This window comes from Dendrobates tinctorius, unplaced genomic scaffold, assembly GCF_039654945.1.
Source record: "Dendrobates tinctorius isolate UK_male_01 unplaced genomic scaffold, ASM3965494v1 ptg000143l, whole genome shotgun sequence".
In the NCBI taxonomy this organism is placed as follows: domain Eukaryota; kingdom Metazoa; phylum Chordata; class Amphibia; order Anura; family Dendrobatidae; genus Dendrobates; species Dendrobates tinctorius.
The window spans coordinates 6,134,274-6,151,159 of record NW_027361810.1 but is presented as its reverse complement, the minus strand read 5'-3'; the positions used below and the strand labels follow the sequence as shown (position 1 = coordinate 6,151,159).

The 16,886-nt window shown below is 45.6% G+C and overlaps 1 protein-coding gene across 2 annotated transcripts in view; it reads right to left on the bottom strand.

Moving 5' to 3' along the window:
* Nucleotides 1-8,635: 8,635 nt before the first annotated feature.
* IGFBP2 (insulin like growth factor binding protein 2) overlaps nucleotides 8,636-16,886 on the bottom strand; it is a 45,749-nt gene continuing 37,498 nt past the window's right edge. For both annotated transcript variants that reach the window (XM_073545359.1, XM_073545360.1), the window contains one exon: nucleotides 8,636-14,283. In XM_073545359.1, the coding sequence (XP_073401460.1) occupies nucleotides 14,128-14,283 (156 nt within the window). In that variant the 3' untranslated portion in view covers nucleotides 8,636-14,127. The remainder of the gene's footprint in view (nucleotides 14,284-16,886) is intronic.

The window sequence follows — 16,886 nt, the reverse complement described above, 5'->3', positions numbered from 1 at the left end:
ACTTGATGACCCTTGGGATACACCCTTGCTATGCCAGTCTTCGCGCAGGACTTGTCTCGAAGACCTTCTCCGCAGACTTCGGTGCATGAGGAAGATACCGCAACTTGGCTTGTCGCTTGGTCTGAACTCTCCCCGCCATGGCTTGTGGTGGGAGGTGTAGACGCAGAGTCGTACTGTGATGGATGGAGCGCTTGTACGTGGTCTTCACTGTCGCACTCTAGACACTTGATGGCGATGACACAGTCCTTCTCGAGATGTTCAGTAGAGGCGCAGCACCTGAAGCATACTCCAAACTTCTTCAAGAGCTCCTTTCGTTCTTGAAGGGGTTTCTTCCTGAAGCCGATGCACTTCTTTAGGGGATGTGGCAGTTTGTGAATTGGACACTGGAGGTTCGGATTTTCAACCTTCTCACCTTCACTGCCTTTGTCTGGCGCTGATGTCGGTGTAGGCAGAACTTCTGTCTTTTTTGCAGACACCGGACCACTGCGGTTGCTGTCATGAGAGCACGAACTCTTGTACTTAGGGAATGGTGCAAAGCCGCTAGGTTCTCCATAGCAGAAGCTGGGGTCAGTTTTGCACTCTGCAATTTCCTTGATGAAGTCACAGAAGAAGGAAAATGGAGGAAAAGAGACTTGATTGGCTTTTTTGTACTTTGACCCAATAGTGGCCCACTTCTCTTGTATATTGTATGGCAGCTTAGAAACTATCGCGTTAACGCCCTGAGCGGTATCGATAGCTGAGACCAGGTAGGTGCGTGTCTGCCTTGGCTAACTGGAGCTCTAGGAGTAGGTCATTGAGCTCTAGGAATTTTGAACTCTCCTTGCCAGATATTTTGGGGAAATCCTGCAGATGCTTAAACAGTGCATTCTCTATGGCTTCAGGACTGCCGAAGCTATGTTCCAGTCTTTCCCATGCAGCCATGAGTCCAGCTGCTGAATTACTGATGTGGACGGATCTGAGCCTCTTGACCCGCTCCGTGGATTGAGGTTCGAGCCACCTGATTAGCAGATCCAGCTCTTCAGCAGCAGTGATGCCAAGGTCACTAATTGCGGCTTTAAAGGTATATTTCCAACTTCTGTAATTCTCAGGCTGGTCATCGAATCTTGTGAGACCGGTGTTGGTGAGTTCTCGGCGTATCATGAGCCTCGCAAAATCGGCCATGTCTGTTCTTTCTGACTTTGGAGAAACATTTGCTGGCTGAGTGATACTGTTAGCGTGGGTATTAGCTTCTTGGTTCAAGAACATGGGAAGATATGGAGTGGCGTAGGCATTTAGACCAGCAACCTGTTTGTGACATATGGTCTCTGTTGTATGCGGGGCTGGAACCACATAGTTATCAGGGGCATAGTGCCTTGACGGCATGTTAGGTTGCATGTAGATGTTGGCGTATGGCATTTGGTGAGGTGTAGGGTCAGGCAGCGTATTGACACATGAAGGAGGTTCAGGTTTGAATGTTTGTGGCCCATTGGACTGACCTTGACAGCTGGAAGTTGCAGGCGGATCAATGTCCTGATGCTCTAGAGAGAGGTCGGTGCTGACGGGAAGGTTGTTGATGTTCAGGGTTTCGTTGGTTTGGCTCAGCACGTAATTTCTTGTGCGCTTAAGTGGGTCTTCTGTGTCGAGTTTGTACGAATTGAGGCTGTCTCCTTGGCTCCCGCCTAGAGCCTGCTCAAAGACCTTTAGCTTTGCCATGGCTGCTGCATGTTCGTATTCCTTCTGCAGGACTTCTATTTCTGCCTTCTCGCGTGCAGATTCGGCTTCCATCTCTGCTTTCTTGTGTGCGGATTCAGCTTCCATCTCTGCTTTCTTGCGTGCGGATTCAGCTTCCATCTCTGCTTTCTTGCGTGCAGATACTGTTTCCTTCTCTGCTTTCTTTTGGGCGAAAATGGCTTGCACTTTCGTAGATTCTGCTTCGGCACGTGCTCTTATGAGTTGTTCACTGAGGGTTGAGTACCTTGAGGAGCTTGACTTGATTGAGTGTTTTGAGCTCCTAGCAGACCTGGATCTGTGCGATGTCACTTCTGACATTTGTGGGATTTTTGCTTCTGTTCACAATGTCGCGCATGGTGCTATCTCGTTCGGCATTGAGCTGTTGGAAGACCTCGCATTCTTTTAGCAATTCTGGCGTATTTAATTTCCGTAGCGTTGAGATGTATTTTTTACAAGTGTCTTTATAAGCCTGGTATGCAGAGTACAATTGTTCCAGGGCTCCCTCTGCTGGTAACTCATGAGAGGCATACTGGGAGATGCTGTTAATGAGACTCTGCAGTCTTTGCCATAAGATGGATATATTACAAGAAAGTTCATGTTTAATGATTTCAAGGTTCTCTATAGCTTTCAGTGACAGCTTAGCAGAGCGCCTGGGTCTGTTAGTGGCTGAGTCCTTATATAAAGATATTGCAGACTTTCCTTCAGCCATTGTAACTCACAGGCAGATGAGATCTGGGTAATATGAGCTGCAAAAAGCTAGTCTCTGCAGTGAAGGGTGGGGGCTCTTCTGTTCCTGGTTGTCAAGGAGACCGATACAAAGTTGCAACAAGCCTGAGCTGGAGAGCACAGAATGATACAAGTCTATGTAAACTGCAGCTTCTCAATAGTTTATAGAGGGATCCTTTCTCTTGATTACAGACTGTGAACTGTTCTTAGTAACAGGATAAATCCTTCATTGTGCAGTTTTCTGAAGTGAAGAGCACAGAGAATGTCTGCAGTCCCATGTAAGCTGCTGCTGTTGTGGCTTTACATTAGCCTTATGTTAAACAGTCCTCTTCTCGGATTACAGCTGTGTACTATTCCTGGTCACAGCTATCCCTTTTTACTGTTCTGACTCCTCCTGATGACTGCGAGTCCCAAGAGTCCTAACTATCAGCTTCTTGGATAATTGTATAACTTGTACTCACAAAACCAGACGTCCTCAGATAGTTTTAACTCCACTGGCAATGCGACTGTAGAAAGACCAGGAGAAACGATGCTGATGTCTTCCAAAATCTTGTATTAGTTTACAATGGACAGTAGGTAAAAAGGGGTAATCTGTACAGGGGAGTACACATGCATCCTGAGCGATGGCTGCTGTAGGCTAAACTGAAGAAGGGAGGAGCAACCTAATACAGAGCTCAACTACAGGAGGGACATAGGGACAATCTTCACACAGTCTAATTCTACCTAGCAACAACAGGGAATTTTGCTGACTGGAGGAAGAACAAAAGAAAGATAAATATGCATTACAGGTTGTTCCCATTCGTGGGACACAACAATCATCTTTATTCTCATTTACAGAAGGAAAGACTAGAAGCAATGGGATGAAACTGAATGGGAGGAGACACAGATTAGATATTAGAAAAAACTTTTTGACAGCGAGGGTGATCAATGAGCGGAACAGGCTGCCACGAGAGGTGGTGAGTTCCACTTCAATGGAAGTCTTCAAACAGAGGCTGGACAGTCATATGTCTGGGATTATTTAGTGAATCCTGCTTTGAGCAGGAGGTTGGACCAGATGACCCAGGAGGTCCCTGCCAACTCTACCATTCTATGATTCCATGATTCTATATCAGTACTGGAGCGTCATAAGAGGCTGATATCAGTCACATATGATGTAATGTCTGTGGAGATTTGCAGTGACTCATTGATGAGCCTGATCTTAATCTGATCAATCATTTATTGGACGTGTCTAAGATTCTCAGGGGTCACAGCTCCCTGAAATCAAGAAATTTGACATTAATGTATAATTTTTCTCTGTACTTGGCCGCATTCATGTTTCCTTCAATTGCAACCAGTCGTCCTGTCCCTGCAGCTGAAAAACACCCCCATAGCATGATGCTGCCACCACCATGTTTCACTGTTGGGATTGTATTGGGGCAGATGATGAGCAGTGCCTGTTTTTCTGTACACATACCGCTTAGAATTATCACCAAAAAGTTCTATCTTCATCTCATCAGACCAGAAAACCTTAATTCTCATAGTCTGGGAGCCCTTCATGTGTTTTTTAGCAAACTCTGCAGGCTTTCATACGTCTGGCACTGAGAGGCTTCCGTCGGGCCACTCTGCCCTAAAGGCCCAACTGGTGGAGGGCTGCAGTGATAGTTGACTTTGTGGAACTTTCTCCCATCTCCCTACTGCATCTGTGGAGCTCAGCCACAGTGATCTTGGGGTTTTTCTTTACCTCTCTCACCAAGGCTCTTCTCCCATGATTGCTCAGTTTGGCCGGACGGCCAGGTCTAGGAAGACTTCTGGTGGTCCCAAACTTCTTCCATTTAAGGATTATGGAGGCCACTGTGCTCATAGGAACCTTGAGTACTGCAGAAATTCTATTGTAACCTTGGCTAGATCTGTGCCTTGCCACAATTCTGTCTCTGAGCTCCTTGGCCAGTTCCTTTGGCCACATGATTTTCATTTGGTCTGACATGCACTGTGATCTGTGAGGTCTTATATAGACAGGTGTGCGCCTTTACAAATCAAGTCCTATCAGTCTAATTACACACAGCTGGACTCAAATGAAGTAGAACCATCTCAAGGAGGATCACAAGGAAATGGACAGCATGGGACTTACATATGTGTGTCTGAGCAAAGGGTATGAATACTTATGATCATGTGATATTTCAGTTTTTTCTTTTTTAAATTTGCAAAAATTTCTACATTTCTGTTTTTTTCAGTCAAGATGGGGTGCAGAGTGCACATTAATGAGAAAAAAAATTAACTTTCTTGAATTTACCAAATGGCTGCAATGAAACAGAGTGAAAAAATTAAAGGGGTCTGAATACTTTCCGTACCCACTGTATATTTATATATATATATACTCCTGTATCAGCTCTGCGCTCATGTGCCAGCAAAGAGAAAGGTGTAAGATCATGCAGAGCATCGCATCTTTGCATGAAATCTACATTGATACCTGACATATTTGGAATATTGCAATCGTTTAAATTGGATGGTTACTTTTGGAATCATTCTCCCCCATGTGACACCGCAGGCCCCTCTCGCTTAGGGACCCTGTGATTATGAATAAATCCCACCGCTGGGTTGTGAGTCAGCTCACTCTCCGCTCTCGTCTCCCCGCTGTTGCTCCCGGCTGTTTGCTCCCCATGTCTATATGGAGGATTATGCAGATTCAGACTTGCTGGAGGAATAAGGGTGCAACCTGTCAGCTCGGAGAACATCAGACAGCGAGACTCCACGCTCTGCCTCCATGTGCCGAGTCCTCCTGATCAGTGGTTGGCGGCTCCGTGATTGTGCAGAATTTCTCATCATGAATACATAGGATTTCACTATTTCCGGCGAATGACGGGTTCTGTGTCCACTGTTCTTAGCTCCGTACATAAGCTCAGTGCCTCCAGTATTGTCTATTGGACACATGGAAATTCGATATCTTTCTTCTGTGAAGCTGCTGCTATGTCCCCCATACTTTACACAGCAGCTCTGCTAGGTCAGTTTCACTGCTTTGTATCAGCACCAGCTTAGCCGGAGCTCACGGCACAGACAGGGGATCTCTATTAGGCTGGAGTCAGACACAACGTATAAAAATACGGTCCGTATTGTACGGTCGTAATACGCAGAAATGTTCCCTGAACAGTGATCCATATGTCATCCGTTGGCAAGGCTAGGATACGATTTGTGCGCATGTATGCATCCATATGCTGAGATGTTCACGCCGGCTTGCAAAATGGACATATAATGGATCCCAATGACAGGTTAAAACACAAAAGAAAGAATAGATATAGACACATAGAATATATATTTATATTTCATAGAGTTCTACATAGCATAATAGCCACTAAATCAATTGCCGGGTTCTGTAAAATCATTACAAAACCCGACATGAAATGACACATGGTTTACATACAGTAAACCATTTCATTTAGTTTTTTATATATGTCTTTGACTAATAATTAGATTAGGGCTTATGTGTAAAATTTTGGACATGTAAGTGTTAAATTAACAGGTAAATTTGTTGAAAAAAAATTGCATGGGCTCCCGCAGTAATTTCTCCGCCAGAAAGGAAAAGCCAGTGAGTGAGGGCAGATATTAATAGCCTAGAGAGGGACCATTGTTTTTGACCCCCCCAGATAAAAAATAATCTGCCCCCAGACACCCTCGAAAAGACGCAGCTATAAGATGCACCTTTTCTGGCACTTAGCCTCTCTATTCCCATTGCCTTTAGCGGTGGCTCATGGGTTAATAATGGGTTAATGTCACCTTGCTATTGAAAGGTGACATTAAGCCGGGTTAATATTGGAGAGGTGTCAATATTAATCCAATAGTAGTAAAGGGTTAAAAAAGGACACACACATTAATTTTAATGAAATAATCACACATTTTTGACCAAATTTATTATTCTGCTAATCCAACAGAATCCCTTGTTGTCCTGTAAAAAAACAAAAAATAAAAAAACAACAATATACATACCTCTCCGCCGTGCAGTCAGGTCCCCCGCTGCAATCTATCACAAGGGCCTGTTAACTAGTCTACAACAGGGACCGATGCTAATGCTACCGGCCCCGCTGTAAACCACTGCAAAATGAATTCATCTCTGCGCAGGCACCCCGGCTGACCTCCTAGATCTGGCTGTCCAGCCAAACTGAGCAGTCATTGGAGAAGAGCCTTGGTGAGAGAGGTAAAGAAGAACCCCAAGATCACTGTGGCTGAGCTCCACAGATGCAGTAGGGAGATGGGAGAAAGTTCCTCAAAGTCACCTATCACTGCAGCCCTCCACCAGTCAGGCCATTTTGGCAGAGTGGCCCGACGGAAGCCTCTCCTCAATGCCAGACATATGAAAGTCTGCATAGAGTTTGCTAAAAAAGACACATGAAGGACTCCCAGACTATGAGAAATAAGATTGTGAAGGGATCATGTTGATATTTTTTGAGGAATTTTTTGTGCTTTACGAGAAATAAGATTCTCTGGTCTGATGAGATGAAGACAGAACTTTTTGGTGATAATTCTAAGCGGTATGTGTGGAGAAAACCAGGCACTGCTCATCACCTGCCCAATACAATCCCAACAGTGAAGCATGGTGGTGGCAGCATCATGCTATGGGGGTGTTTTTCAGCTGCAGGGACAGGACGACTGGTTGCCATTGAAGGAAACATGAATGCGGCCAAGTACAGAGATATCCTGGATGAAAGCCTCCTCCAGAGTGCTCTGGACCTCAGACTTGGCTGAAGGTTCACCTTCCAACAAGACAATGACCCTAAGCACACAGCTAAAATAACAAAGGAGTGGCTTCAGAACAACTCTGTGACCATTCCTGATTGGCCCAGCCAGAGCCCTGACCTTAACCCAATTGATCATCTCTGGAGAGACCTGAAAATGGCTGTCCACCAACGTTCACCATCCAACCTGACGGAACTGGAGAGGATCTGCAAGGAAGAATGGCCGAGGATCCCCAAATCCAGGGGTGAGAAACTCGTGGCATCATTCCCAAGAAGACTCATGGCTGTACTAGCTCAAAAGGTGCGTCTACTCATTACTGAGCCAAGGGGCTGAATACTTATGACCATGTGAGATTTCAGTTTTTCTTTTTCAATAAATTTGCAAAAATTTCTACATTTCTGGCTTTTTTTTCAGTCAGGATGGGGTGCAGAGTGTACAATAATGAGAAAAAATGAACTTTTTTTAATTTACCAAATGTCTGCAATGAAACAAAGAGTGAAAAATTTAAAGGGGTCTGAATACTTTCCACACCCGCTGTATGAATAAATGAATTTTACAAATGAATAAATGACTTTGTAATAAATATTATTAGGGAATCAACTTATTTCTTCAATTATAAGCCTCTTCAGCTCTTCATTTATTCCTCAGACAAGGCAAACTTCCAGCTCACTGAGGGAAGATTGCTGCTTGTTAAGGTCTATGAAGATTAGAGGGGAGTGGAGGAAGGAGCAGAATGAAAGAGAGGTGCACAGAGACCCCTGCTGCTTTCTAGTAGGTGTCTTGTCTCATCAAAGAGCTGGATTCACATCTACAGTGCTTAGTACTGCTGTATAATGTCCTCCATGCTGCTGATTTCTAGCAAGTGTTTTATCTCACCCCAGTACTTTATTAACCGCTATGCTGATTAATATTGATGTATAATGCCCCCATGCTGATGCTTTATATTAAGTGTTTTCTATCAAGAGCCGAGCAGAATTCAAAGCTACATTGCGCAGTACTGCTGCATTTCGTCAATGCTGCTGACTTCTAGTCAGTGTTTTATCAAACGACAGTGCTGGATGCACATATGGCATTCCTGTATAATGTCCTCCATGCTGCTGATTTCTAGTCAGTGTTTTATCACACCCCAGAGCTGGATTCAGACATGGTATATCTATATAATGTCCTCCATGCTGCTGCTGCCAAACATGTTCTACATAAAGACAGAGGTGCAGGAATCCCTGATGTCGGTGTGTGCTGTGTATGGGAGACATCATAGCAGTTAGTTTACATCCACCAGCTCAGAGACAAATGAAAATTAGAGACAGCGGGGAAACCGGCATAAAATGCAGAATGCCAGTCATATAATGGCCAGAAATAGTTATTCCTCTATACACACAGAAGCTTATTCTGAAATCACAGGAGTGCTTGAATTACTTGGCTATTTCACTACAATTTTACAGAAAAAAATCATGATGTTGAAAAACGTTCAACTAAATTGAATGACTAAAACAACCAACTTGTGAAAACGTTTATTCCATGTCCTTATAAGAGCAGGGAGCCGCATGTTCTCAGTAACAATAATCATTACACTTTATCAACATGCAAAGATTTCATCAAACGTTACAGATCAATAAAGAGATCTCTCCAGAACTGCAAGTAAAAAAAAAAAAGGGATCTAGAAGCCCCCTGGGAATGTACATGGGGAATTGAGAGACGCCACCTTGTGGTCAATGTTTAGACTGCACCTCCAATTATATTAGACAATTCCAAACTTAATGGGGGGTTGATGGTTTTGAGCAAACCCTATTTACTAGGCTTATCATAGAGGAGGGAACACTGCAGGAATAAAATCTAAACATTGAAAGCATACCAGAAAAATCAATGAGCGCCATTTCAGGAGACTCCATAACTCTGCTCTTGTGAAAGGTGGCAGATGCCAGCAGTGGGACCCCAGCCAATGAGCACCTTATGACATATCCTGTGGATAGCTGATGAGGGGCAATCTTGGTGCAACCCCTCCTGTTCTTCCCAGTATGCCTTAGCATACTTAGCGCTCTCCCTGTACTCTCAGAGGCTTTTCGTTGCTCAATGTTGCCCCCTGCAGTTTAACTTGCAAGAGTGGGGGAAGGGAAGTGACAATTACTCTGAGCACATTTCTTCTTGTCACTTTCTATACAATTCAGCCTTCGAGTCGCACCACAAAGCTGAATGTCTTTACTCCACTGTCACGGCATACTATGCTGCCCCCTACAGAAAAGAATGTGAATCCGAACTGGTCGGACTATTTTTCGGTTGTGGATGAATTTGCACTTTAAGGTCCACTAGATACAAGAATACAGATAAAGCATAATATATAACATAAGACGAACCATTAACTGAAGCAGAAACAAGAAAAATCTGCACAGACACGAATTCCTGCAAACATGGTGATTGTCTGGAAGTAATGAGAATGGGCTGGGTCCAGATCACATAATCTCCCCCCTAGGGGACTGTACAAATACATTTTATTAAAAAGATGCACATGGGACAGGCAGACACCACACACAAGAATACGGAACACGTTTCCAATGCAAAGTAGAAGATCTTTGGAACAATCGTCAAGAAGCAGCATTTATATAATCAACACCACATTACAAATCGCAAACGTTTCGGGATTTCTTAGGAATAGATCTAAGGATGCAAAAGTCATCAGTCAAGGTGGAAGACTTTCCCTGGAGCTATGGGTTATGTATGAGTTTTTGGGAAAACACAGAAGGGAGGGCAAACTTAGAGAAAAGGGATTACAAATCTGCTAGCAGCCAACACTAGAGGGAACTCAGGAGCATAATGCATACAGTGAACTCTATAATAGAACTGTCTAGAATAACCTAATGAGCTCCCGCTAGTGGTGGCTGCAGACAGGATCTTATCATGTATCTCTGTATACATGGAGCTCCCCCTAGTGGTGGCTGCAGACAGAATCTTATCATGTATCTCTGTATACAGGGAGCTCCCCCTAGTGGTGGCTACAGACAGGATCTTATCATGTATCTCTGTAAACAGGGAGCTCTCCGTAGTGGTGGCTGCAGACAGGATCTTATCATGTATCTCTGCATACAGGGAGCTCCCCCTAGTGGTGGCTGCAGACAGGATCTTATCATGTATCTCTGTATACAGGGAGCTCCCCCTAGTGGTGACTGCAGACAGGATCTTATCATGTATCTCTGTATACAGGGAGCTGTCCCTAGTGGTGACTGCAGACATAATCTTATCATGTATCTCTGTATACAGTGAGCTCCCCCTAGTGGTGGCTGCAGACAGAATCTTATGTATCTCTGTATACAGCACCCCCTAGTGGTGGCTGAAGACAGGATCTTATGTATCTCTGTATATAGTGAGCTCCCCCTAGTGGTGACTGCAGACAGGATCTTATGCATCTCTGTGTTGTAAATTCTCTCTGGCTTCCCTCTGGTGATTAATGAAGGTAGTGGAGCTGGTCAGATTGACAGAGGGGTTGCGAGTTCTCTTTCTGGGCTCCCTCTGGTGGTTACTGGAGGTAGTGGAGCTGATCTGATTGACAGAGACTTGCCACCTGATAATAAGGAAGACGATTGGGGATCTGGGGTTTCAGATTGGGATTTAAGAAAGCCGACTCCCTCTATCCCTGCTGGTGATTTTCTTCCTGTGCCTCCTGAGGTCTGATGTCTCCTGCTCTGTCCCTGCATGTTCAGCTAAGTGGTTCATTTGCTACTCTGTTTGCATTTGATCTTGTTTTGTCTATCTCTGCTTTGTGCGGGTCAGACAGCTCCGGCTGGGGCTGTGCTGAACCAACGCCCATATGTTACTGCTTGTGCCAGTTTGTTTTGTCCCCTTTTATATTGGTCTCTTTTTGCTCTGCTTTCAGAATATACCAGAGTGCTGATATAGTGGGGGAGAATCGTGTGACTTCAGTGTTTTTGTGCATCAGACGTTTTGGACTTTTGCAGGGTTTTTTGCGTGATTGCAGACAGTGTCTTTCTTTTCCTGTCCTGTCTAGTCAGCGTGGGCCCCATCATTTGCTCAGTCTATTTTTCTGCCTGAGTTTGTGTTTTCATCTTGTCTCACCGACAATATATGTTTGGGGGCTATCTATTCCTTTGGGGTCTGCTCCGGGGCAGTTTAGATTTCCCCTTTCTTGCTTTAGGCTTAGTTAGCTCTCCGGCAGTGCCGAGGCGTCTAGGATCATCGTAGGTACGCTCCACGGCTACTGCTAGTTGTGTGGACAGGATCAGGGGTCTGCAATCTGCTTAGTTACTAACCTCTCTAGTTTTCTGTGGCTTAGCCTGGCCTGCTATCCTCCTCAATGACCCATTCATAACATCTCTGTATACAGGGAGCTCCCCCAAGTGGTGGCTGAAGACAGGATCTTATGTATCTCTGTATACAGGGAGCTCCCCCTAGTGGTGTCTGCAGACAGGATCTTATCATGTATCTCTGTATACAGGGAGCTCCTCCTAGTGGTGGCTGCAGAAAGGATCTTATCATGTATCTCTGCATACAGGGAGCTCCACCTAGTGGTGTCTGCAGACAGGATCTTATCATGTATCTCTGTATACAGGGAGCTCCCCCTAGTGGTGGCTGCAGACAGGATCTTATCATGTATCTCTGTATACACGGAGCTCCCAATAGTGGTGGCTGCAGACAGGATCTTATCATGTATCTCTGTATACAGGGAGCTTCCCCTAGTGGTGGCTGCAGACAGGATCTTATCATGTATCTCTGTATACAGGGAGCTCCCCCTAGTGGTGGCTGCAGACAGAATCTTATCATGTCTCTCTGTATACAGGGAGCTCCCCCTAGTTATGGCTGCAGACAGAATTTTATCGTGTATTTCTGTATACAGGGAGCTCCACGTAGTAGTGGCTGCAGACAGGATCTTATCATGTATCTCTGTATACAGGGAGCTCCCCCTAGTGGTGGTTGCAGACAGAATCTTATGTCTCTCTGTATACAGGGAGCTCCCCCCAGTTATGGCTGCAGACTGAATTTTATCGTGTATTTCTGTATACAGGGAGCTCCACCTAGTGGTGACTGCAGGCAGGATCTTATCATGTATCTCTGTATACAGGGAGCTCCCCCTAGTGGTGGCTGCAAACAGGATCTTATCATGTATCTCTGTATACAGGGAGCTCCCCCTAGTTATGGCTGCAGACAGAATTTTATCGTGTATTTCTGTATACAGGGAGCTCCCCCTAGTGGTGACTGCAGGCAGGATCTTATCACGTATCTCTGTATACAGGGAGCTCCCCCTAGTGGTGACTGCAGGCAGGATCTTATCATGTATCTCTATATACAGGGAGCTCCCCCTAGTGGTGGCTGCAAACAGGATCTTATCATGTATCTCTGTATACAGGGAGCTCCCCCTAGTTATGGCTGCAGACAGAATTTTATCGTGTATTTCTGTACATAGAAAGTCTCTAAAAGTTTGAGCGGATTTGATCATCTGCATCAGAAAAAACACAGATTTGAGCATTAAAAGATGCACAATTTGTTGAACATATGATAAGTAATTGTAGAGATTCACTTTGGCTATTGACTACAATGAACAGCATCCAGCAGTTTTTGCTTAAAGAATAAGAGGTATATAGGTTTGTATCTAATAACATACATGTATGCATTAAGTGTGTTATCATGAAGTCAGAACCTTATGGCGTTACATAGTATCTTACTATGACGATATATTATGAGGTCACGTTGTGGACTGGTTGTTCCATCTCATCAGGATGAACGTCTCCGCATTTCTCTCTGCATCCATATGTATACACTGTATATTTAGAGCCAAAGCAGTTGCTATGAGAGCTGATAAAAGTGGGGGAAAGAAGCAGTTAACCTCTTCTCTGCCACACTGGGCTTCCCTGTTCACAGACCCCACAATGGTGGCAGAAACAAACAGTAGCAGTAGGGTAGGGGGAACACCTGGAGGGGATCTCCTCATGTTTCGGTCCCCTGATACTAATAAATCACCAAGAAGTAACTACAAATGTAAGGTATTAATGTATTCCAGGTGGATGTTACGGAGGGGTGAGGTCCTCACTGGAGACTATGTATAAGTTTAAGGCTAATGCATCCTTTTCTACATCACTGATACATTTAAGAGTTACAATCTTATGGCCAGGGATTCCTCTCCTGGTATCATTCATAATAAAGGAAATAATGAGCAAACCTCTGAGGCTTTCTGCATCCGATATTGTTTGAGAGGACCAGACGCGGCGGCATCCAGTGTGCCGCCATAATAAATCATTAAATCGAGTGGTCGCACCTCAGGGGTCCCGAAGATGAGATTGTTAATCTCTTGCATTCTGTCTTTGTAACCAGTGATAGTGTCTACAGCAGCGGACCCCAACTAGTATAGTGCAGCCACCTTGTCCCCACACAGGAAAGTATCACAACTCAGCAGGTTGTTGCTTCAAGACTCCTGACGTTTGATTGAAGACGGTTCTGCTGGAAGGGTCTTTGAGGTCGCAGTTAGAGTCTTAGGGCTGACAGTTGGAAAAAAAACTTCTGAACCCCTGACCCATAATTTCCCAAATACAATAACGACTACAATCTGTAATGCATCTCACAGAATTCAACATTTGCAATGATACACAACAAGCAAGAAGGATACAATGTTTCATAGCTATGATTGACAGATCGCACGTGTCATGGCTGCCTTCCACTTGTGGTTATGGACCAGGCTCAGCCACCGTCGGCCCTAGAGATTCTGAATCTGACTGATCGGTCTTTGGAAATGTAGATCCAATGCTGGGATACCTATTCTGCCGGTCTCCCAGGTCACTGGTGTAAGGTGCCGTTTGTCATTTAGGGTCATGTGGGTCGAGTTTTGGAAATGGGGTGGTTTTAAGAAATATGGCACCTGTTGGCACGAGATTTGGCAAAGAGCTCAGACATGAACCAGCCCACTTGCAAAACTTTCAGCGACCCTATGGTATAAATAGGGACATTGAGAGTAGCTGGCAGCGTGCGGGGGATTGGCTGGACAGTTAATTACTGGGCGCGCTGCTTGCGTTCCTCCTCGGAGTTCGTGTAATATAGGTGACACTCTGGGTCACCTCGAATCGTAGGAGCTCCAGAAATCATCTTTCCAGTATTGGGGTTGACACACCAGCATTCTCCTCGCTGACCATTTAGGGACATCTTACACTATGGCGGGAGACAAGAGAAGAGTTTTCAGTAAAGTAGACACCAAATAACTTTTATATACATATTGTTACATACTTAAAGTGAACTGTATGGCTTAAGAAAAACAAAATTAAGACTTTGGAGTGGCCTAGTCAAAGTCCTGACCTTAATCTGATTGAGATGCTGTGGCATGACCTTAGAAAGGGGGTTCATGCTCGTAAACCCTCCAATAGGGCTGAATTACAACAATTCTGCAAAGATGAGCGGCCAAAATTCCTCCAGAGCGTTATAATAGACTCAATGCCAGTTATCGCAAACGCTTGATTGCAGTTGTTGCTGCAAAGGGTGGCCCAACCAGTTACTAGGTTTAGGGGCCAATCACTTTCTCGCACAGGGCCCTGTAGGTCTGGATTTCTTTTCCCTTAATAATAAAGATCTTCAATTATAAATTGCATTGTGTGATTACTTGTGTTATCTTTGTCTAATATTTACATTTGTTTGGTGATCGGAAACATTTAAGTGACAAACATGCAAAACAAATCAGGAAGGGGGCGAACACTTTTTCACACCACTGTATGTATTTGAATATTCACTGGAAGATGCTAAGTAATTATTTTCCATCTTCCTTACATTTCCCAGCTCTGTGCAGCACACTTGGTGCTGTATACTGGTTCCCATTATGTTTCTGCACTCTTACAAGTATTGGCGCCATTTGCCGCTGTCTGCGCCCATTCTCTTCTATTACAAATTAGTCACTGTCTAATAGACCATTGCTCTGGTGCTCACTGGCTGCAATATTTCCTGCCTGGTGTGTGAAACACGTCTATGTGAAAACTATACTGGGAGACTGCACTACTGCTCACTGAGACAGAACGCACCTATGTGATGTGGAGACATCAGAAAGAGACAGGTGACGTACGACATCTCGTTCTTCATGGAGGAAGATGTACGAGGCATGTGTGTGAGAATGGCTGGCCGAGGACTCACAGCCACCGAGGAGTAAATGACACATCACACCGCAATGAAATGGTTGGTACAATATTTAAACATTGGAAAATCATTTGATCAGTATTCACGGGAAGTTCTGCAATTTTCCCAATAGTTTATGTGTAATGTCAATATCTGTTCTTGCTCTCAGAGGTAAAAGACCCAAATAATGGCAAACAGAAGTAACAGTGTATCCAGCGCTATCTAGTCAAGTGTCGCAAACTCCATGCTGATACGTTTTACCAGTAGCAATACATTGTAGCAGAGAAATCTGTGCAGCGATGTGGTTACCTCACAGAGCATTGTCTAATCTGGATACAACTGTAGCAAACCTGCAGCTGTGAGAAGCAGTTCTTCTGCGCGGTGTAACCTCAGTGTAAAGGCCCCGTTACACACATCAATGTCCCAGTGATCCCACCAACGATCCGACGTGGATGGGATCGCTGGGACATAGTTAGCTGATCACTGGTGAGCTGTCACATAGACAGACCCTCCAGCGATCAGGACCAGCGATCAAGCTGGTTTCTAATGTAAACAGCGGGTATCTAAGAGCCGCGCCGCTCTTAGTTACCCGATATTCACCTTAGATACCAGCTCCCAGCGTCTGCTTACAGCGCTGGGAGCTCGCTGATCGTTGCTCTCCCGCTGCCACACGCAGTGATGCATGCTGGCCAGCGGGAGACCAGCGATCAAAAAACGGCCCAGGACGATCAAGCACGATCAGCGATACCTGGGGGGGGCGGTCGCTGATGCGTGCCATACACAGCGAGTTCACTAGCAATCTCGCTGTGTGTGACGGGGCCTTAAGCACGCCTGTTCCCATTCACTGATAGAAAGCAGAGGTCACATGGAAGATAAAGCACTGACACCCCGTACATTGAAGCTGCAGACATTCCCATCAGTAGCGTAGCTACCGGGGGGGCAGAGGGGGCGGTTGCCCCGGGCCCCGCGCTCTGAGGGGGCCACTGAGCTACACTACTGTATCTGTATCGGCGTGCACAGCGCACCCATACAGTTACATTCTGCGGCAGAGCAGGGAGAATCGATCTCCCTACTCTGCCGCCCAGCCGCTATGGGCCCCTGAGAAGGCGGTGGGGGGCCCCGGTGCCAGCAGTGCGCCCCCCACCTCACAGCCAGCAACGTCGTTATGAGCTTTTCTGTGCACACAGGACCTGTGATGAGGTCACAGGAGGGGCGGAGTCAGGGGGTCACATGATCAGGGGCTTCAGCACAGGGCTCTGCTGTGCTGGTTGTCATGGTGCTGGGATGAGATGAAGTAAGTTTCTGTGTGGGCTCAGGAGGGGTTTACAGGGTGGATGTAGCAGAGCTGTGTGTGTATGAGGTGTACAGAGCGGAGCCGTGTGTGTAGAAGGTGTATGGAGCAGAGATATGTATGTATGAGGTGTACGGAGGAGCGGAGCCGTGTGTGTATGGGGTGAGCAGAGCTGTTTGTGTACGGAGCGGAGCCAAGTGTGTACGGGGTGTACAGAGCAGAGCCGTGTGTGTACGAGGTGTATGGTGCGGAGCCGCGTGTGTACGGGGTGTGAGGAGGAGAAGAGCCGTGTGTGTACAAGGTGTACGGAGCAGAGCCGTGTGTGTACAAGGTGTACGGAGCAGAGCCGTGTGTGTATAGGGGG